This window comes from Narcine bancroftii, chromosome 6 (assembly GCF_036971445.1).
Source record: "Narcine bancroftii isolate sNarBan1 chromosome 6, sNarBan1.hap1, whole genome shotgun sequence".
Classification (NCBI taxonomy): domain Eukaryota; kingdom Metazoa; phylum Chordata; class Chondrichthyes; order Torpediniformes; family Narcinidae; genus Narcine; species Narcine bancroftii.
The window spans coordinates 245,758,726-245,782,159 of NC_091474.1; the positions used below are offsets into that span (position 1 = coordinate 245,758,726).

Below are 23,434 nucleotides of genomic sequence, written 5' to 3' on the forward strand. Positions count from 1 at the left end.
CTGTGGAAAAAAGTGCACAGGACATGGGGAAAAACTGGATAGGGTCCAGAGCACCCTATCTGGGCTAATGGGCAAGGTGAGTGAGGCAGAAGGAAGAATAAGTAAAAATGAAGAAGATATCCATAATATGTCTAATAAAACAGATAAGTTAATAAATGAAAGGGAGACCATCTGGAAGAAGCTGGATGCCCTCGACAATTATAGCAGGAGGAACAATATTAAAATAGTGGGGCTAAGGGAGGGGGTGAAAGGTCAGAACCCATTGTGCTTCTTTCAAACCTGGATCCCTGAGGTGTTGGGTAAGGAGATACTGGGTGAAAGAATAGAGGTGGAGAGCACACAGGTCCCTCTTCCATATACCTGGTCCTGGGCAAAGGCCTCACTCTGTTCTGGTGAGGCTGTTGTGGTACCAGGGCAGGGAGAAAATATTAGGAGTGGCAGCGATCAGGGCAAAGAGAAGGGGATCCCCTCTAGAATTAGAGGGAAACAAAATCTTGGACTATAATAACATGGTGGGTTTTTTTTAAATCGTATCTAAATTGTATAAATACAGATGTTAAGAAAGAGGTTAGACCGAACAAATGAAAAGTTGTAATAGTTGTTTTTCCTGGTGAACTAGGAGTTAGGGAAAGGAGTTGATGGGTGCCAGTGGTACAAGGGGTAATCAATGAAGGTGGTCAACAAAATAGAGGGAGGTAGTATAGGATGGAGTGTTAACGGGGAGGGTAATAGTGGGTTTCGAGGAAGTATGATTGTAAATGTTTTTTGCATTTGGTTTTATGCTGTTTTGGTTAGTTATCGGAGTTGTTGTCCTTGTCTTTCCCCCCATTTTCTATTTGTCTACTCTCACAGATCGGATGGAACAGAGCAAAGACCAGATGGTAGAGATTGGGGAGTCGTGGGGGGTGGTAGCCGGGAGGGGGTGGAGATATCTGAGGAAGGGCCTGGGGACAATGGCAAAGAGCATAAGGTTTGTCTCTTTGAATGTCAACAGCTTAAACAGTTCAGTGAACTGGATGGCACACATTAAAAAGATGGGGGTAGATTTGGTCTTCCTCCAAGAGACACACTTAATGGAATGGGAACATTACTGAATAGAACATTCCACTCCCAGACCAATGCTATCTTCAAATAAGGTCTTTTCTACAGGATATATTAGGTCCAAGTATGGCCTACCTCATTGCAGTAATATAGAGGCCCTGATTCGAAGGGGGATTGGCAAGAAATTTATTTCAGCAATCTATTACCTGTTCCAGTCAGAGGGACCCAAACCAGGCCTTCTAGAGAAAGATGGGAGTCGGACTTGGGCATTGCAATTGGTGAGAGGTCCTGGTCGACCTGTACCAGGAAAGCATGACCACGGTCATCAATGCAAGGTACAGGCTGGTCTAGTGTAACTTTTTACACCAATTGTACACAATGCCGCAGAACTCCCGGACCAATGCTTCAGGTGTGGTGTTGCAACTGGGACGTTTGTGCACCCAACCGGGTCATCTACCAAGGTGAGGCCCTTTTGGGTAGTTCTTGGCCAAATCCTGGAGAAAATTATAGGTAAATGATTCCATCAGGACCCGGAGTTGTTCCTGCTGGGAAATATATTGGACGTAAGGCTTACAATGAAGCTGTCTAAATTTCAAATCCAATTTGTGTTAATCGCATAAGCAGTGGCCAGGAAGTGCATTGCAGTAACCTGGAGGTCTGACTCTATTCTTAGTATTGAGCGAAGGAACAGGCAAATGCAAAGTTGCGTGCTCCTGGAGAAAATAACTTGCAATCTGAGAAACAAATGTAGCACTTTTTGTAAGATATGGCAGTTATACATGTACTACATAGGTGCATGGAAGCTTTCCCCATTCCCTGCTGCCTCTTCCTCTCCCCCATGCTGGTCTCGGTCAAGAATGAGTATCGGCCTGGAAACCCTCCATTCAGCTGCAACAGTCCCTGCCCTTTTTGTTTTTCTTTCTCTTGTTATATGTTTTTTTTCCCCAACATTAATGTTTGTTATTGTAGTATGAGTGAGCCATCTTGGTTTATATGTGGGGGCATGAGCTTGTATATAATAAAGTGATAAAAAAATGAATACATGCATATGTATATGTGATTGTGAACTGCCATCGGTGGCAGGACGCGACATATGACTGGACAAGCTTGTGTGAAATTATAAATAAAATATTCAAAAAAATCTTGTTACACTGGAAATCTGATAGGGGTCCATCTGTTAAACAATGTACTAAAGAAATCAGTTTCTTTATTAAACTGGAGAAAATTAAATAGACATTAAGAGGGTCCACCAAAATGTTTTTCCACAAATGGCAATCCTTTCTGCATTTAAAAAAAAATCTGAATTACAAATGCTTACAGATTAAAAGACTAATGGTGAGATGGTTGAACCAGTAATATAATCTGTAATATACTGATGATACTGTCAGCAAAGTTGGTAAGATGGTAATGGGGCAGGGTGTCGGGGCATGTATCTGAGGGTGTATGTGAATATTTGTGTAGTTAATTTTTCTGTTTCAAAGAAAATAGGAGCACAATGCACATCTGTGTAATGTGGTGGAACCAATGTATTCCTGTTTGTACATCTATGGCAGCCCGCCCCTTGTTGATTGTACCTGTGGCTCCTCCCCCTTAATAAGGCGGGAACGCCATAACTACTCCCAGAGAACAAGCTCAGGACTTAGATCAGCAACATGAGATGTGTCATCAGTTTAAAGTAATAAAAGGCTATTGGTCAAGTAATTTCTAGTCTTTGGAATTATTGATAGCACATCAATTTTATTACCATAAACTGATGGCACATCTCATGTTGCTGACCCGAGAACCTCCAGACAGCCAAAACCGCACATCACGCCTAGCTATGTCATGGAGAATGGAGTTCTAGGCTCTCACTCCCCCACTGCCTCAAGGCCTTGTAAAAGTGCCTGGGGTTTTTCTCCTAATATGCCCAGTGGGTCCCCAACTATGCAGATAAGATCTGCCCCCCTCGTAAAAGCCACTTCCTTTTCCCTGTTGGCAGAGGCCCAGGAGGCCTTCAACACCATCAAAGGTGATATCGCCAAGGCCGCAATGCATGCTGTGGACAAATCCTTCCTGTTCCTGGTGGAGTGATGCGTCTAACTTTGCCATGGCTACCACACTTAACCAGGCAAGCAGATCCGTAGCATTTTTCTCCCACACCCGCCAAGGCTCTGAGATCTATCTGGCACTCCTTCATCGAGAAGGAGGCCGAAGCCATCATTGAGGCAGCACAGCACTGGAGGCACAATTTTGCTGGCAAACGATTTACCTTGCTGACCGACCAACATGCAGTTGTCTTCATATTCAACAAGCAATGGGGTAAAATCTGGAATGATAAAATTCTGAGGTGAAGAATCAAACTCTCCATCTACATCTTCTACTGGCCCAAAAAGCTCAATGAGCCTTCGGATGCTCTGTCCTGAGGGACTTGCCCCAGTGCACACGTAGACCACTACCAAGCCCTCCATGCCGACCTCTGTCACCCTGAGGTCACCAAGTTCTACCATTTCAAAGCCTGCAACTTTCCTTATTCAGTTGAGGACATCAAGATGATGACCAGGAACTTTCTGGTCTGTGCAGAGTACAAATTACAGGTCATCTGCCCCATTGGCATGGATTTCAAGGGCCCCCTGCCCTCTTTGAACCACAATATGTACTTCCTCATTGATGAGGACTCATGGTTTCCATTTGCTAGTGCTCAAATGACCAATCCTATGAAAAAAGCTAGTGACATTCAATCTCTCCTGAGTACACAAGGATCTTCCTGAAAGAAGGGCAATTCAAAAAAATTCAATCATGCGAGTTGATCATATTCCACCATTGATGTCTCTTCATGTTGCTGGAGAACCAGCTACAAGTCAAGGACCTCCACCAATGCCATCACTTACAACTCAAAGATTCTCATCAAAGCCATCACTTACAACTCAAGCTTCTACACATATGGCACCAGCACTGCCATTACTTACAAGGTCCTGCACCTATGGCACCAGTTGAAGATCGTTTTCTCCATTAGCCTCAAGACATGGTGCACAGACAATACATAACTCATAGCAAAACAAAATGAAATCTCTGCTATGTTAGCGCAGCAACAAGGTTCATACGGTTTACCTAAGAAGGGAATTCTAGTTTTTAAAATGGAGATCCATTTCAATATCTGATGTTCAAAAGTAATCTAAAAATGCTAAAGATCGTCTTTATTACTTGGAACAGTATACTGGAGGACAGCCGAAGGAGTTTGTCAAAAGTTGCCAATATATGAATCCAGAACAAGGTTTTAAAAGGGCAAAACAATTATTGCATCATTATTATGGCTATGAATCTAAAATTGCAAGGGCCCACATGGACAAGATTCTTTCTTGGTCAGCAATATGCACTCTTTCTGAGAGGATGTTGTAACGCAACAGAAAGTAGTGTATATTTGCAAGAGCTGAATTTGCTTGCTAATTTGTTGATTATTATAAACAAATTGCCTTATAACATGAAGAATTTATAGAGAACCAAAGTTGCAGAGCGCAAGATGCTTCTCAAAAGGGATGCCACTTATGAGGATGTTGAACAATTTTTGGAATGGCATGTGCATGTTAATACTACCAGTATTTGGAAATATTAAGGATGCTTCAATAGTTCCTAAAGATGTACAGACGTCCAAGTCATGGTCTCAATAGTAGCTTTGTTACTGCTGTGTCAGATACAAGCACAGGGAAGAAAAAGGAAACAAAGGAAAAGGAAGATCAGGCTGTTCAGGAAAAGATAAGCATGATTTAGAAAGATGTTCATGATTGGAGAAGTCATGATGAGAAATTAACCTTTTTAAAGAAGAATGAATTATGTTTTGGCTGTTTGTGTAAAAGGACACATCAAGCAAAACTTGTAATAAGTGACTCAGTTGTGATATATGCAGTTTAAAGCATCCCAGGTTACTGCATTCTCAACAAAGTATGCTTCAGCTTTGGTTCAGATAGTCTTACTAGGGCCGGTGACAAAGCCCTCTCAATAGTTCCTGCGCAGGTTAAAGCTTCTAAAAAAAAGGGAGCGTCATACTGAAGACCTATACATTTCTTGACCCAGGAAGTACTGCATCAGTTTGTATTGTTGAGTTAATGAATAAACAATCTTCATGGAAAAAAGATAAAAGATCTTATTGAAGACAATAAATGATGAAAGGAACATTAAAACTAATATAGTTTCCAGTTTACAGATTGCTGGATGAAATAGCAATGAATTTTGCGGTCTTCCAAGTGTATAAACTCAGAAGACTATGCCTGTGAATAAGGAGAATATTCCATAACAATGGGCTCATCTAAAGGATGTTTGTTTACCTAAGATTGATGCCAGGATTGAGATGTTAATTGGATTAGATGTACCAAAAGCTCTTGAACTTCCAGAAGTAATAAGGATGGACAATTAACGGACCATTAATTAAATGAATAAAATCAGGAGACATTGAACATGAATGTCAACAGAATTTCATTGTGAAACTTAATTATCTCTGGGAACAAGGTTAAAGTTGATTTTCCTGAATGTCTCACAGATATTCAAGAACCTTCAAAGGAGGACAAACAGTTTCTGGTTTTAGTTTCAAATTCTGTTAAACATGTTGATCGTCATTACTGTATAGCATTACCTTTGAAGAGAAATATGTATGCCAGATAATAAAAATTGTAGAAGAGCATATGCTGAATTTAAAAAGAAAATTCAAGACAAATTCTTTCTTTCATGTGGAATATGCAAATATGTTGGAAATGATAGCCAAGGGTTACATTGAAAAGGTACAAGAAGATATCTTGGAACGCAAAGATGGTGAAAAATTTATAAACTCCATGATGGAGTTTATACATTCACAAAAGAAACCATGTGTAGTATTTGATTGTGGAGCATCATTTCAAGGAGTTTCATTGAATTCTCAACATCTACACGGTCCAGATTTAACCAATACATTCATAGGTGTTCTGATAAGATTTTGTAAAGAGACTATTGTAATTGCTGCAGATATTGAAGCGATGTTTCATCAAGCAAAAGAACGATCAGAAGATCGTGATTTATTTTTAACGATTGCTATGGAGATTATAGTCAAAACATGATTGAAATCATAATGATATTTCATCTATTTGGAGCAACTTCGTCACCAATTTGTGCAAATTTTGTTCTCAGGAAATGTGCTGAAGATCATGAAGAGCAATTTAGTCTCAACCTATAAACATCATCAGAAATAATTTTTGTTGATGATTGTCTATCTTCAGTGGTTTCAGAAAAAGAAGCAATAGATCTTTAGCAAGAGTTAAAGGAGATCTAGAATAAAAGAGCTTCCTTCCTTAACATAACAATTACAGCACGGAAACAGGCCATTAGGCCCTTCTAGTCCGCACCGAACCAAACACCCCTTTCTAGTCCCACCTCCCCGCACAATGCCCATAACCCTCCATCTTCTTCTCATCCATATACCTGTCCAACCTTTTCATAAATAATACAATTGACTCCGCCGCCACTATTTCTCCCGGAAGCTCATTCCACACGGCTACCACTCTCTGAGTAAAGAAGTTCCCCCTCATGTTACCTCTAAACCTCTGCCCCTTAATTCTTAACTCATGTCCTCTTGTTTTAATCTTTCCTCCTCTTAACGGAAATAGTCTATCCACATCCACTCTGTCTATCCCTTTCATAATCTTAAATACTTCTATCAAATCCCCTCTCAACCTTCTACGCTCCAAAGAATAAAGACCTAATCTGTCCAATCTCTCCCTATACTCTAGATGCTTAAACCCAGGTAACATTCTGGTAAACCTTCTCTGCACTCTCTCCACTCTGTTTATATCCTTCCTATAATTAGGCGACCAGAACTGCACACAGAACTCCAAATTAGGCCGCACCAGCGTCTTATACAATCTCAACATCACCTCCCAACTCCTATATTCCATGCAATGATTGATAAAGGCCAGCATACTAAAAGCCTTCTTCACCACCCTATTCACGTGAGTTTCTACCTTCAGGGAACGATGTACCGTCACTCCTAAATCTTTCTGCTCTTCTGTATTCCTCAATGCTCTCCCATTTACCACGTATGTCCTATTCTGATTCTTCTTACCAAAATGAAGCACCTCACACTTATCAGCATTAAACTCCATCTGCCATTTTTCAGCCCACTTTTCTAAGCAGCCCAAATCCCTCTGCAATCCTTGAAAACCTTCTTCATTATCCACTATTCCACCTATCTTAGTATCTTACGAAATGGATTAGCAAGTCACGATGTGTTGGGTGTTATTCCTGCGGAAGAGCAAAGGAGATAAAACATCTCGATTTAGATTGTGACATCAAATTCAAATTTGTTTTGAAAGAATGGCCTTTAACAAGAGGAATTATTCTTTTGATTTTAAGTTCAATATACGATCCTTTGTGAATATTGGCATTGGTATTAATAGCCAAGAAAATTTTGCAAGAATTATGCAGAAGAAAGTTTGGATGGGATGAAACTACACCAGAATCCATCACATAAGATTGGATAAGTTGGATTGAGAGTCTTAAAATGTTAGGAAGTTTTGAAGTCAACAGATGTTTGAAATCAAAAGACTTTGGAATTTCCATATTTGCTCATTTACACCATTTTACTGATGCAAGCGAAGGTGGTTTTGGTAGTCAGTTATTTAGTACTACAAAATAACCAAGAGCAAGAACATTGCGGATTTGCAAGCCAAGGTGGTTTTGGTAGTCAGTTATTAAGTACTACAAAATAACCAAGAGCAAGAGCAAGTACATTGTGGATTTGCAATGGAAAAGCCAGAATGGCTCCATTAAAGCCAGTCACCAGACCTTAATGGAATTGACTGTCGCTACTATGTTAAGAGAATTACAGATGGAGTTAGCAGACTATGTTTTGAACTGATAGGACATTAGTGCTTAAATACATTAATAACAAAACCACAAGGTTTCATATCTTTGTGACTAACAGAGTTAATGAAATCGAAAAGTTTTGCATGCTAAATCAATGGAGATATGTTAAAACAGTGGATAATCCAGCCTATAGGGCTTCGCGTAGATCAAAAGTTCTTTCAATCTTTTCTGAAAAGAGCTAATACATGGATGTTTGGTCCTCAATTTCTTTCGCAATCTCAAGAGTGGCCTCAAAATTTGGAAAGGTTAAAAGAAATGTCAATGAGGCTCCTGAAATCCAAAACAAGTTGTGTTTACAAACTAAATCCTATTCTTGAAAATGACGTATTGAGGAGAAAGATTGGAAAAAAACAATAATTCCAGAAAATGTGAAACATCCAATTATATTAGCTAAGGAATTTCATATTTCTGATTTAATTGTTCAACGTATACATGAAAAAGACAGGTCTATTTCAAAAAAGATATTTATTCATGATGCGGATGGAAACAGTTAGCATAACAGTTAGTGCAATGCTGTTACAGCACTAGCAACTCAGTACAAATTCAGTTTGCACATTCTCACCACGTTTGCATGGATTTCCTCCAGGTGCTCTGGTTTCGTCCAACCCTTCAGAAATGTAGGTCAATTGGGGGGTAGATTGAACACTACAATACAGTACAGGCCCTTCAGCCATCGATGTTGTGCCAACCCATGTATTTCTTTTTCATAAAGTACTAAACCCTCCCTACCCTGTAACCCACTATTTTTCTTCCATCCATGTGCCTGTCTCAGAGACCTTAAATGCCCCTAATGTTTCAGCCTCCATCACCATCCCCGGCAAGGCATTCCAGGTCCCCATAACTCTCTGTGTAAAAAATCTTACCCCTGATGTGTCCCCTAAACTTCCCTCCTTTAACTTTGTGCCTACGTCCTCTGTTGTTTGTTATTCCTGCCATGGGAAACAGGTGCTGGTTGTCCACTATCTATGCCTCTTTCACACTGGCACTTTAACCCAGTAATTAACCAACAATTCACCCTCCTTTCACAAAGCCATGCTGGTCATTCTTGAGTAAGCTGTTCTTTTCCAAAAGCTCAGAGATCTTATCCTTAAAAATCCCCCCTATTAGTTTGCACCCGTCGATAATTCCCAGAAATCTCCCTACTCTCCAGTCCTCCTGCACTTCCCCTGGATTCAAAGATCATCGCTACTAACCCATTCCTCTCTTCTTTCACTTCCCACAGCAGCCTGGGGTCTATCACATCCAGACCTGGAGACATCAATCTTGATGTTTTTAAAAAGATCCAACATTCCACTTCCTTAATCTCTACCTTGTCCAGCACACAGGGCTGATCAATTTCTCTTGTGAATACCGACACAATGTATTAATTTACGACCTCCTCAACCTCCAGGCACATCGTCTCCTTTATTTTTTAGCGACCCCACCTTCATTCTCGTCATCCTGTTCCTCATACGCATAAACCGTTTTTGGGCTTCTCCTTAATCCTACGTCCGAGGGCCTTTTCAGGCATCCTTCGAGCTCTCTAAATCCTTTCTTAAGCCTCTTCCAGACTACCATATACTTCTCATGACCCCTTCCTGTTTACTGCTTCCTATATCTAACATATGCTTCCTCTTCACTAGTTGCCAGAATTGCTTCATCAGGCACGATTCCCTTTTCCGACCATTTTTTCCTTGACCTATCCTGAACCCTGCACAAGTGGTCCCTAAACTTCCTCCACATTCCTTCTGTGCCATCACCCATAAACATGTTTCCAATTTACTCTCACTAGTTCCTCCACATTCCTTCATAATTAGCCCTTCCCCAGTTTATCTGTTTTTATCCTTTTCCATAGCTATGCTGAAGATTAGGGAATTGTGATCACTCAGCAAAATGCTCCCCCTCCAAGAGGTCCACACCTGACCATGTTGATTCCCCAGCACCAGATCCAGTCTGGCCTTTCCTCTCGTCGGCCGGTCCACACTGTGTCTGGGATCCATTTTGTACACATCTGAGAAATTCAGCCCCATCCATCCCTCTTGCAGTAAGGTGCCAGTCAACATTAGGGAAGTTGAAATCACCCACTACAACCCTGTATTTCCTATGCCATTCCAAAATCTACCTGCTTCTCTGCTCCAAGTGTCCCGAGGGCTATATGGGGTCCTATACAACTCCCAGCATGATAGCTCCCTGCCTATTACTGACTTTCACCCACACCAACTCAGTGAATACTCCTTCAGCAACATTCTCCCTTTCTATAGCTGTGATTCTATCCCTGACCAGTAATGCAACCCGCCGCCCCCCCACTACCACTTTCTACCTCCCATTCTATTCCTTTTAAAACACCTAAACCCCGGTACCTGCATCAGCCAATCTTGCCCTTCCTCCAGCTAAGTTTCAGTAATTGCCACATCGTAGTTGGGCCAAAAGGGCCTATTACTGTGCTGTATGTCCAAGTTTTTAAAATTAATAAAATTCTATTACAATGTTTACAGGAGAAACAGAAAATCAGCAGATGCTGGAATCATGAGCAAAGATTTGCTGTAGAAACTCCCCAGGTCAGACAGCATCCATGGTTAAAAGTGGTCAGTCAACATTGCATGTCTAAACCTTCATCAAAACTTTAACTATATTAAGGGGAAAGAACCGTGGTGGGGGGAGCAGAGATTAATAGAGCTGAACCTATTCAGAAATGGTGGGGTGGGAAAGAAGAGTTAAAGAGAAAGAAAATGAGTATGTGAGGAGGGAGAGATGGGTACCATTGATTCAATGGGACACCCAAAATTAGAAAATCAAAGTTCATGCCATTAAGTGCAAGAATGTCCAGGCAGAATATGATGTATTGCTGCTCCTCAGGTTTCAATTTACCCTCTCCCTGGCAATGGATGAAGCCAAGGACATGTCACTGTAGAAACTATTCAGAGTTGATTGGCTCTAGCAAGCTCATTTACGATAAACTTACCAACGATTGGATCAATCTGAACATTTCTTACATTTCCATAATCAATTTCATCTCTTTCCTTGGGTAGACAACAGACCTACATTCAGTATTCCTGTTTTAAATTTCAAGGAAGTCACAGAAAAACAGTAGGGTGCACCCTGCATTCAAATTCTCTTGGAATGAACTCCTTATATGCTCGATAAAGTATTATATTGAAGTGACTTGTATGGAAAGATATGGGGAGCCACTTTAATTATCTTTATATTTAAAAATCATTCTGCTTTTCTGCAGACCTCCGACCTTCTCTTGGTTCATACCAAGAGAACTTCAGACCTTGTACTTCAAACCATAAACCCTTTATTTGCAGCTTTGACATTTGATTGGACATGTGCATGGATGGGAGGGGAATGGAAGGGAACAGTCCATCTGCATACAGGTGCATGGGTCATAGCAGAATGAAAGATCAGTGTGGACTAGATGGGCTAAAGGGCCTGTTTCTGTGAAGTAGTGTTCTATGGTTCTGTCATCCTATAGATTCTCTGCATCTTTCTCCACAGCCCACACTCCCAAATTTTCACTTTCATGTTATTTTGGGTACTACTTCATCCACATTTAGGAATAACAACTAGTTTTTCATAAGTTTTTTTTCTGCACCTTCAAAGGAAGTTCAACAGGGGAAGATCAAGCATTCAAAACAGAAAACACCACGCATTTTTGGGCAGGTACTACTGTTTACATTACTTCGATACTTCAATACCAATCTTTTCTTGAACTCAATTTCAAATTTCAGTACAACTAATTAGCTATACCAAGCCAAAGGGAATCAAGGGATGCATTGCAAACAAACCCAGGAGGATGATATACAATAAAACCCGTTTTCTGGAATTAAAGCAACTGGCAAAAAAATAGAAAAAAATTAAGTGCTAAGTAAAAATAAATGATCTCTTAAATAATATATAAACCTTTGGTGAAGATGGAAGCAAATATTCAGCTAACAGAGTGCCTTGCTCATATAGCAGCTGTTTGAATAGGATAAAGAACTGGTTTATGCCACTCACTGTTTGGGTGACATTCTTAAAGTGTCTCCTTATCCGTGCTTAGTAAGAGTTTTTAATCTTTATTTGCATGCTATAAAGCATATTAGAAAGGCTTTATCTGTAAACTTGGGGTGGGGTTAATTATGTTTAATGTTATTGTTCATCTTTCAGGCAGCTTCATGGAGGGGAAAGGACGTGCAGCAATGGTTAAATGTTAAATGAGGACAGCTTTAGTTGAGCTGAAGATGGCAGACGGTTTATTTTTGCTCAGCTACACGGTTGCGTGCCATGGTTAGCACAGCTGTTAGCACGTTGCCTTTCCTGCGCCGTCTGTAAGGAGTTGGTATGCTCTCCCTGTGCCTGCAAGGGTTTTTCTCGGAGGCTCGTTTCCCGCCACCATTCAAAACGTACTGGGGGAGCAGTTAATTGGACGGCACGGACTCGTGGGCCTAAATGGCCTGTTACCACCATGCTGTATGTCTAAAAATAAGGAAAAATAAATACAAATATGTCCATGGTAGTAAATTTCAACAGGTTAGCTGAAATAGTCACCATAATTTGCCAACATGCTCCAAGTTCAGCTATGTAAATAACTTAATGTAAGGCACCACACGGAGCATATGTAAAGCAAAAATTTGTTTCTACAAATATTATGAGCAACAGGGCTTGGTTAAGAAAGTCAAAAGCCTAATAATTCACAAGATGAACACAATTACATTCTATACGGCCTTACTGATACACACAGCCAAAGATGGATATACAAGTTCATTCCAAACAAAATATCTAATGCTTTCTTTACCTTGGATTTTGCAGATTTTGAGGACCACCTTCAAATCTTCAGCAGCAAAAGGAAGACAATGTTTAACAAGAACGATCTTCAGATTCACCTCCTTGGAGTAAATTTGAATGGTTTGTAACAAAGACAAGTCACTAGAATACCTGAAGCTATTTTATTGAGATACATCCACGGGCAAAGATTGGTCTCCCATGTGGCAATCGGGTGTCCAAAATGGACCATACTGGTCGATGAAAGTACAACAATGGTAAATGAAACTTAAACGTATACAGTTCAGAATAAACGTTTCAAAATAAAAGAGCACGATCAGTTTGCTTTCCAAGAGGCCTGTGACAAGCTGCATGAAGAACTGCTCGGTAGTTGATTTTCTCATTATGTTTTAGTGACAAGTGACTCAGCATTCAGGCATGCTGTTGGCAACTTACAAACAAGATTTCCCGCTCAAATTAATGGTTTCTACAGTTTCCATGTAACTAGTCCACGTGAAGATATTTAAAATGCAAGATGGCTACGATTTTTAAAAAAGTGTTCAATCTTCATAAGGAGAGAATTAAGTCAAGCAAATCAGTCGATCGATCAAAAGTAACTCGAGCGATCTGTATTCTGAGATCAGTCATCTCAAGGATGGCAATCAGATAAAGTGGCCAGGAAGTGGGAGTTAAATGGTTTACCGCCCAATTTCGTTCATGCACCGCATGGAATTGTGGAAAGAGCTCACCAGAAAGCAAAACGGTTTCGACAAATTCCAAAAGGAGCTCACGGAAGGAGACTCGGGCAATTTAAGTCGCCACTACACCGCCCCAATGACACAGAAGGTCCGGTTTAAAAACTCACAGAACCACATGGTAAGCGAAGCTCAAAGTTGAAAGCCCAAACTTAAGGAAGACCCCAGAACAAACAACAGGTAACAAGATTAATCACGACAATGGTCAAACTGGGTTGCTAGCATTTTAACATAACAGGCAAATCAAATTCATTCCCAGCGGCTTGCTGTCGTTCCAGGAGCCGCTCGGCCGGCGGACGGGAATCCGGCACCAACGTTCGCTCCGTCTTCTCTCTCAGTCATAGTCCCGGTAAGAGCGGCCTCCGTAGCTGCCATAGCCGCTGTAGCTTTGGCTCCGGTACCCACCCGAGTAGTTGTCGCGATCTCCTTGGTCGTAGCGGCCGCCGCCGCCGCACGTGTTTCTCCCGTTCTCCCAGAAGCCGCCTCGTCGACTGCGGTTGCCGTAACCGCCGCCGCCGCGGCCTCCGCCGTAACCGCCGCGGCCGCTTCCCTTCTTCTCGGCGTGGCCCACCCGGATCTGGCGGCCGTCGATGCACTTGCCGTTCATGGCCTGCAGCGCGTCTTTGGCGTCCTCCGGGTTGTCGAACGTGATGAAGCCGAAGCCGCGCGATTCCGACGTCTCTCGGTCTTTAATGACACGAACCTCCGTGACCTGCCCGTACTTGGAGAACTGCTCTTCGAGGGCCTGCTCGTTAGTGTGGGGGTTGAGGCCGCCGACAAACAACTTGCCATCCTCCGACATGTTAATAGCAAGAGGGTACACTCCTTACTCGCCGAAAGGGAGCTCAAAATGGCGCCCACGCAGCGCGCCAGACAAAGAGGAAGGATCGGCCGGAAATGGCGTCACGGAGAGAAAATGGGCGACCGCCTTCCCGGAAGCTCGCTGCCCTTTTCCTCCTAATTGTATTCATTGGTAAAAGAAGTAATGTTCGATGTTTTGGATCGAGTGAAAGATGAAAGTCTGCAGATGATGGACCGGAATTCATTCGGGAATGGCGAAGATCTTGATAGGCTTAAGGAAAGATTCCGACCGTCCCGAACCGTACATCATTTTTCTCTCACTGGTGGTGTTCAACCCTCCAACGGGTCTAATCAGGCAGAAGGCAGGAATATGGGGGTGAAAAGGATAGTAAGTGGAATGGCGAGTAATGGCTTAAGACCGCTCCTTTGTCTTCTGGTCTTATGGGTTGTTCTCCGCCTTCTACTTCCAAAATAAAGTATTTGTTTTTTGATTTTATGTGTAAAACACACATTCACACGACAAAATGCTGCTCTTCAATCCACCACCAGGTACCCAGCAATAGACAAGCAAAATTGGGAAGATTTAAATGTTGTTGATGTTCCCAGGCATAAACTTAATTTCTTAGTTTCCCATGATGTTTGTACATTAGGGTTTGTACGTTCTCCCCAGGTCTGCGTGGATTTTCCCCAGGGGCTCCAATTTCCTCCCTCTGTTTAAAAAACTTGCCATGAGTGTAGGTCATTTGAGTGTAATTGGGCTGCACAGACTCATAAGCTGAAATGGCCTGTTACCGTACTGTAATGTCTAAATTTGAAAAAATAGTGATCAAGTCTGACTCTTCTTGGCAACTGTTTGATGTTGATACAGACAATTTATAGCCACAATCTAAAATGGGTTTCACACCACCATTTTGCATCAATGATAAGATTGCAAGTTCAGAAGATAAGAGTGGTTGGGTTTGGATGGAGCCGAAAGAGATGGGGGAGATCTTAAATATTTTTTCAATCAGTATTCACTCAGGAAACAGGCACAGGGTCATGGGAAGTAAGGAAAATAAATATGATGTCATGGAACCAATACAGATTAAAGAGGAGGAAGTGCTTGCTGTCTTAAACCAAATAAGGTTGGATAAATCCCCAGGGCCGGACAAAATATTCCCTCAGATCTTGAAGAAGGTGAATGTTGAAATTGCAGGGGACTGACAGAAATATTTAAAATGTCTTGAGCCATGGGTGGGGTGCCAGAGGATTGGAGAGTAGCTCAAGTTGTTCTGTTGTTTAAAAAAAGCTCCAAAAGTAACCCTGGAAATTATAGGACAGTGAGCATGTTGTCAGCAGTGGATAAATTATTCAAAGTTGTTCGAAGAGATTGGATATACAATTATTTGGATAGCCAAAAACTGATTTGAGATAGTCAACATAACTTTGAGCATGTTAGGTTATTGTCGCCGATTTCTTCGGGACTCTATAATTATTTAAATAGAAAATACAGCCCAAGAGATCGTTTCAGAAGAGTCTATTGACAAGCTTAACAGAGAGTCCACAACAGAGACTCTGCCCGTATCAGGCAGAGAACAAGCTTTTATAACCCAAAATAAACAAGTCTTCAATCAATTGCTACAGGTTATGTACTCCCTCTCACACAGTATTATGGTTACAAGACTTTGAAAAAGCAGGAAACAGATAAGGACGCATCCTTATCATATTCCAACAACTTAGTGTGAGTTACTCCCTCACCCCCTTCTGTCTTGGCGTCTACTTGATTAAAGTCATGTTTCCTTTTACAGTTCCCTCCTTGTTGATCAAAGATCTACACCACTAAGGGAGCATCCTCTTTGTCCTGACGATTGGATATGGCCTCTTGATACACTCGCTGCTGTACCCTTTTTATTGTCTTGTTAACCTTTCCCACAAGTGTGCGCACTCTAATCCACATGCAAATTATCACCATAAGTAAGACCATTAGGGCCGCGAACATAATCATAACAGGGTACCATGCAAGGTATAGGGTGGACGAGGCTCTGCGTGACTCTCCCTTAAAAATGTCCCATCAGTGATGGACATTAAGTTGCGTGACCTGGTTGGCTATTCGCACCAGTTGTCCCTCCTTGTAAGTCGGGTCAACCTTAGCTTGGCTTAAGGTGCGCCCTAGCTTCTGGAACATTACGGTGATTTGCTCATTTTCTTTTAGCACTGCTGCAACTGGCTATAATTCACTGTCGGCTTGAGTGAGGGGTTGAGATGGGCAGTTCTATCTTCACTAACCTGTGACATAGAACCTATGTGAAAAAGATGATTCTCCCTAGGGATATGGATTGTGTAGATCTTTTCTAAACAACCATGAACAGGGGGAGAGAGTGTCTTTTGGCCGTTCACGATTATTTCCGAATGCCTATACGTACATACTTCATGGGATCGCACCTCCACTACAATGGTCCAATTTACGGCCACTAGCAGCAAAGTGCACGTGGCCTCTGTGTCTCATAGTGCACAGGTCATACAGAGCAGAATGTAGCGGACATAGCATCTCATCAGACCATTGGGCACAAGACTGTTCGGTACATGTGTGACCGTCCTCATCTACCCAGGTTCCTCGAAATATTGGCTCCCAGAATTGGGCTCCTAACAATTGGGGGATTGGCACAAACTGGCACCAGGTGGATGTGTTCTGTCCCTTCACCAGCTGCATGGTGACATTGCATCCCCTATAGTCACAGTGTGTATATTGCGGGTCTGGGTGGAGCCAATACTGCATCAGGTTAAACATAACTTTCCAAGTTGCCGTATGGTGAGACAATACCTTTCTTTCTAGTTCTGCTCATAGTAACTGAATCAAGATCTCTGAGAGGACACATCTAATATAGTTGTGTACCACCCTGGTTTCCCCAAAGACGTTTCCTTTCTCAGCTGTGAGTCGCACAGTATAGGTCCATGTTCGCATTTGGGTCCGATATCCCAATTCTATCTCCTCCTGCACCGTGTTTCCCCATGCATTTCTGATTCTGATTCCTTCCCCAATCTTAGTCCCTATCTTCTGTATCTTATTCTGTAGTGTCTCAAAATCTGCAGCATTCAATATTCCCATTCCAGTCCCTACGCCTCCCAGGACTCCTTCTACTAGTCCCTGTTTACCACGGAGTTTAGCCACCTTTAGTCCAGGGTAGACATTCTGGCAGGCTCTAGTATTGTCTGAGGTATCATACCGTATATGGATGGTGAGGTTTATAAAGGAGGACGACTGCAGCATCTTCTGGCAAGTCTCAAAGAGGTGATGTAAGTCTGCCCTGGGTATCTATGGGCGTGGGGAGTGTTGGTGTGTCTGCAGGGGTCTAGCGGCTGTCCTTGTGGTTAGGAGGTTTATGGTTACTGCTGTGGGGCCCACCGTTGTTGGTACTGGGGCTAAGTCCTCCTCCTCTCGGTAAAAGGCATAAGCATAATTCGCGTCGAACGCTCCCTTTTTGCATTCCTAAATCCATCGGAATAGGTTGGGGAAAGCATTTCCCTCGCCACGCTTTGCGCCAGTAGGGATCTTCTCACTGTTGATTCCATCATTCATTCAGCTCCGGAGAGCTCACGGTCTAATTGTCGTTGTGAGGTTCCTGGTTTTGTATTGGAGAGGTCTTATTGTTAGTTCTGGTGACACCCTGCCCCCCCCAAGGAACCCTGACTGATCCCCATTCCAGATGATTCTACAATAGTGGAGTTGTCCCAGCACCTCTTAGCGTTGGGGTTCTCCTTAGGAAAGATCTTGACTGTCTCCTCTATGGTTGCTTCCATCAATCCCCTCATTATTAGCCTCAGTATCTTGATTGTTGTCCATGCAAGCATCGCCTTTGTCTGTATCATCCTCCTGGAATGGCATACACTGGGTTGTGTGGATCCAGGCATCCAGTGCATCTAACTTTAAGGCGGTTCTTGTGACTAGGAGGACTTGGTAGGGTCCTTTCCACCTAGGGGAGAATCTCCCGGTAAAAATGGGTGGGAGTTTCCCTCCAGCCATGGTCCCTGGCTTTTATCTTATCATACATTTGAAGGGCAGCCTCACACAATCCCCAGACATATGCTCGGGTGCTTTCCTGTATCCAAACCTTGGTAACCTCTTCCGGCATCATAGGGGGGTCTTATTTCCATACTAATAGGGCGCCCCATCAGATCTTCGTGTGGTGTCAATTTTGTATTCCGATTTATCTGATTGCGTAGGGCGAATAATACTATAGGCAAGGCTGCTGGGCAGGGTAGTCATGTCTCACCACACATTCTTTCCAATCCCCTTTGTACTTCTCCATTTACTCTCTCCACCATACCAGAAGATTGAGGCTGATACGGGATGTGGAATTTCCAATCTATGTCCATTATTTCACTTACTGCAGTCACTATCTTCCCCATGAAGTGGGAGCCTCGGTTGCTATTTAGTCCCCACGGGATCCCAAACCGGGGAATCAATTCTTTTATTAGAATCTTAGCTACTGTCCAAGCGTCATCCCTTTTTGTTGGGTAAGCTTCTTTCCATCGTGTGAACATGTCAACGATCACTAATAGATACTTAAACCCTCTACAAGTTGGCATGTGGGCAAAGCCAATCTGCAAATTCTCGAAAGGGGCGTGAGCAGGGGGATGTTTATCAAATTTGGCAGGTGAGTGCCCCCGATTGTTTTGCTGACAGATCAGACAGTTTCTCACCTGGCGTTCTATGCTGGTAGAAATGCCAGGTGCAAACCAAATTTGCTTTCTTATGTAGCATTCCTGCCTTTCCCAAATGGGCTCATCTGTGTGCTAACTGCACTATAGGCCGGTACAGGCTTCTTGGACACACCACTCAACCATAGTTGCTTTTCCATATGCCTTTGACCATATGGCATCTGTGGGTTTCCCATGTATGCCATTCTTGGGCAGAAACCCCTCCTGTGTAGCTTTCAGTTCTAATTCCTGTATCATTTGGTATTGCTCGGGAGTGTTGACCTCTTGCTTGAGGGTCATGGGTAACATGGGGTTCTGTTGGTTGGTGACTAGTTTGGCCACCATGTCGGCCTGCTCATTTCCTCTTGACACAGGATCATTCTGATTGGTGTGAGCCTGACATTTAACAATGGCCAACTCTGCTGGGAGTTGGATGGCTTCTAATAGCCCCTCTATCATTTCCGCATGTCTTATCCCCTTCCCACTGGCTGTTATGAACCCTCTATTTTTCCATATCTGGCCAAAATTGTGGGTCACCCCAAAAACGTACTGAGAATCAGTATAGATATTTGTTCTTTTTTCGTCTGCCAATACACACGCTCTCATTAAGGTGAACAGTTCCGCCATTTGTGCAGTGGTGTCTTCTGGTAGGGCATATGCTTCGATAGTTTTGTCATCATTCACTATAGCGTACCCCGCATATAGCACCTAGTCCTGGTGTGAAGACCTGTCAACATATAAGGTGATATCTGCTTCTAATGGGTCAGGTCTTGGGCTGGTCACAAGCTCGGTCAGTGCCACGCAGTCGTGTCCTTCGCGGTCTTCCTCTTCTGTTTCAGGCAATAGATGGGCAGGGTTGTAAGAGCCCGACCTTTTGTAAGTGTAATTGGGTTAGGATAACAGTACCACCTCATATCCTGTCCTTCGGGCTGTGGTAAAATGCTGTGTTGATGTCGAGTTGAGCAGGAGTAGTATGACATGATCCTGCACCAGCGATACCGATTTTTCTACTATCTGTGCCGTGGTAACCACCGCCTGCAGACTCGGGGGCATCCCTATTACCATTAACGGGAGGTTGGTGGAGTAGTAGGCTACTTCCCTCCTCCGTGCTGTTGCACCTGCACTCCACTAGCAAATCCATTCTTCTCCACTACGTATAGTGTGAAGGGTTTCTCATAATTAGGGAGGCCCAGAGCAGGGGCTTGAGTCCGAGCCTGCTTAAGATTCAGAAAGGTTTGCTCTCTTTCCTTCGTCCACTGCACTTCCTCCAGTTCTTCCTTCACAGTAGCTGCTCTTAGTGCTGTGTCCATTTCTCGATATTCTGGTATCCACTGTCTGCAGTGTCCCACCATGCCCAGGAAAGTCAGGATTCCCTTTTTTGTGGTTGGTTTGTTTATCTGGCATTCAGCTGCTATCCTTTCTGGGCCCACTCTTCACTCTCCCTCCTGTAAAATATATCCCAAATATTTTACTTCCTTCTGGCAGAATTGGATTTTCTGCATGGAGACACGGTGGCCCTGGCAGGCGAGGAGTTGTAGCAAAGCGACAGTATCTTCAACGCATGCAGCACCGTCGGGGGAGGCTACTAAGCAGGTTGTCCTCATATTGCAAAAGGGTCGAACCCCCGGGTAGGGTGAGCTCCGTGAGGTCTCTTCGCACAGCGGCTGCATATATGGTTGGGCTTTCGGTATAGCCCTGTATACTGTTAGCCTTCATAGGTAAAAGCAAAGAGGTATTGGCTCTCTTTTGCGAGTGGTATGGAGAAGAAGGCGGAACACAGGTCAATGACAAAGAAAGTTGTGGCGATGGCAGGTATGGCGCACAGGATGGTGTTGGTGTCTGGGTCCACTGGTGCGATTGGCACCACAATGTCATTTATGGCCCTGAGGTCCTGGGAAAATCTCCAGACGTTCTTGTCCTTCTTTGGTATGGGCAAGATCGGCGTATTGCAGGGGCTTTGTGTTTGAACAAGCACTCCCTGTTCCAGGTCCTCTATGATGCCTCATATGCCTTCAACAGCGGCCAGAGAAAGCCGATATTGTTTTACTGCTGGCAGGGGTGCTCTCACTGTAACCTTATGCAGCGGGGCAGTAAGTACAAACCCCACATGCGTATATGACTGTCCCCACACTTTCATGGAGACCTGCGCTAGGGCAGCCGGCCATCTATAGTGGATTGACTCTGGCGGACAGGTTCGCAGAAGGACGCCGGCACTATTTATCTTCCCATCCGAATGCTATCAGTGTCAGGGGAGTGAAAGAGGATGTCTACACTAAAATCTCCTTCTTTCAACTGTAAGTCAGCATATGCCTTTCTGCCCGGTGTTGGGGTTCTCGCAGCCAATGATCGTGTTTCTGCAAAGTTGTGACCATCTGTCCCACGTCTTTCAGCTGATGAGGCCGACACACTGCCAAGGTGACGTGTGGGGCTGTGTGTGGCAGTCGGAAACGAGATGTCTGGTCCAGGCTTAATTCAGCCTGTGCCCCTATACCCTCTGGTCCGAAAAACAGTTGCAGTCCCACAATTACTTCCTCAAAGTCTCCTTGTCCCGTTATATGTGGGACCTCCTCTCCGGGCGCAAAATACCCAGATGTCACATGGAGGTCCTTTACCTTGGCCACAATTTGCAGGACAGCACCCAGTTGCTGCAGGGCCGAAAATTCCTGTCTTTCTTTGGCTTGGCTTCGCGGACGAAGATTTATGGAGGGGGTAAAAAGTCCACGTCAGCTGCAGGCTCGTTTGTGGCTGACAAGTCCGATGCGGGACAGGCAGACACGATTGCAGCGGTTGCAGGGGAAAATTGGTTGGTTGGGGTTGGGTGTTGGGTTTTTCCTCCTTTGCCTTTTGTCAGTGAGGTGGGCTCTGCGGTCTTCTTCAAAGGAGGTTGCTGCCCGCCAAACTGTGAGGTGCCAAGATGCACGGTTTGAGGCGATATCAGCCCACTGGCGGTGGTCAATGTGGCAGGCACCAAGAGATTTCTTTAGGCAGTCCTTGTACCTTTTCTTTGGTGCACCTCTGTCACGGTGGCCAGTGGAGAGCTCGCCATATAACACGATCTTGGGAAGGCGATGGTCCTCCATTCTGGAGACGTGACCCACCCAGCGCAGCTGGATCTTCAGCAGCGTGGACTCGATGCTGTCGACCTCTGCCATCTCGAGTACTTCGACGTTAGGGATGTAAGTGCTCCAATGGATGTTGAGGATGGAGCGGAGACAACGCTGGTGGAAGCGTTCTAGGAGCCGTAGGTGGTGCCGGTAGAGGACCCATGATTCGGAGCCGAACAGGAGTGTGGGTATGACAACGGCTCTGTATACGCTTATCTTTGTGAGGTTTTTCAGTTGGTTGTTTTTCCAGACTCTTTTGTGTAGTCTTCCAAAGGCGCTATTTGCCTTGGCGAGTCTGTTGTCTATCTCATTGTCGATCCTTGCATCTGATGAAATGGTGCAGCCGAGATAGGTAAACTGGTTGACCGTTTTGAGTTTTGTGTGCCCGATGGAGATGTGGGGGGGCTGGTAGTCATGGTGGGGAGCTGGCTGATGGAGGACCTCAGTTTTCTTCAGGCTGACTTCCAGGCCAAACATTTTGGCAGTTTCCGCAAAGCAGGACGTCAAGCGCTGAAGAGCTGGCTCTGAATGGGCAACTAAAGCGGCATCGTCTGCAAAGAGTAGTTCACGGACAAGTTTCTCTTGTGTCTTGGTGTGAGCTTGCAGGCGCCTCAGATTGAAGAGACTGCCATCCGTGCGGTACCGGATGTAAACAGCGTCTTCATTGTTGGGGTCTTTCATGGCTTGGTTCAGCATCATGCTGAAGAAGATTGAAAAGAGGGTTGGTGCGAGAACACAGCCTTGCTTCACGCCATTGTTAATGGAGAAGGGTTCAGAGAGCTCATTGCTGTATCTGACCCGACCTTGTTGGTTTTCGTGCAGTTGGATAATCATGTTGAGGAACTTTGGGGGACATCCGATGCGCTCTAGTATTTGCCAAAAATTCCTGTAGCCTTTGTAATAACCTCATTACTTCTTCCATTTGTTCGAGAAAGGGGTTAGTCTCTAGCCACCAGCTAAAGTGAGTTGGATATCTGTTCATATCGAGTTCATCGTCCGCTGTTGTGCGGATTTGTGTGAGAGGTGGGCAAATCCATAAATATTCCCTCCTCTGTGCAGTACAATGTTGCATTCATTTTGCACAGAGCCTGTCTCCCTAATATGGGGACGGGGTAGTGGCCGAAACAATAAGCTCTTCTTGTATCTTGGTGTCTCCAACCATTAGGGTCATTGGTTGTGAAAGCGGATCTATCATGGGACTACTGGATACCCCAATGCTGCCAATTGTCTTATAACTAAGGGGCACTCCTGAGGATGGTGGTACAGAAGACATGGTGACTCCAGTATCAACCAACATTAAACTCTCCCTCTCTCCCAATTTTACACTGATCATGGGTTGGGTCTCTCTGCTGGAGGACAATTGGATCCTCTGGGCACCCCTATGGGTTCGGTTGTTGAAAAGAGAATTGGGGTCGCTGGCCATAGGCGTCACAGTTCTGGCTCGGGTTAGAGACTGAACCTGTCTGGGGT

The 23,434-nt window shown here is 43.9% G+C and overlaps 1 protein-coding gene and 1 long non-coding RNA gene across 3 annotated transcripts in view; both read right to left on the reverse strand.

The window, feature by feature from the left end:
• Window positions 1-14,244, reverse strand: part of LOC138736943 (uncharacterized) — a 75,884-nt gene extending 61,640 nt beyond the window's left edge. The window contains exons 1-2 of the mRNA XM_069887190.1: window positions 13,718-14,244; window positions 3,290-3,546 (exon numbers count right to left, since the gene is read on the reverse strand). Coding sequence (XP_069743291.1) covers window positions 3,290-3,546; window positions 13,718-14,184 — 724 coding nt within the window. The 5' untranslated portion in view covers window positions 14,185-14,244. The remainder of the gene's footprint in view (window positions 1-3,289; window positions 3,547-13,717) is intronic.
• LOC138737215 (uncharacterized) overlaps window positions 1-23,434 on the reverse strand; it is a 278,027-nt gene that overhangs the window by 127,280 nt on the left and 127,313 nt on the right. The gene's annotated exons all lie outside the window — the stretch shown is intronic.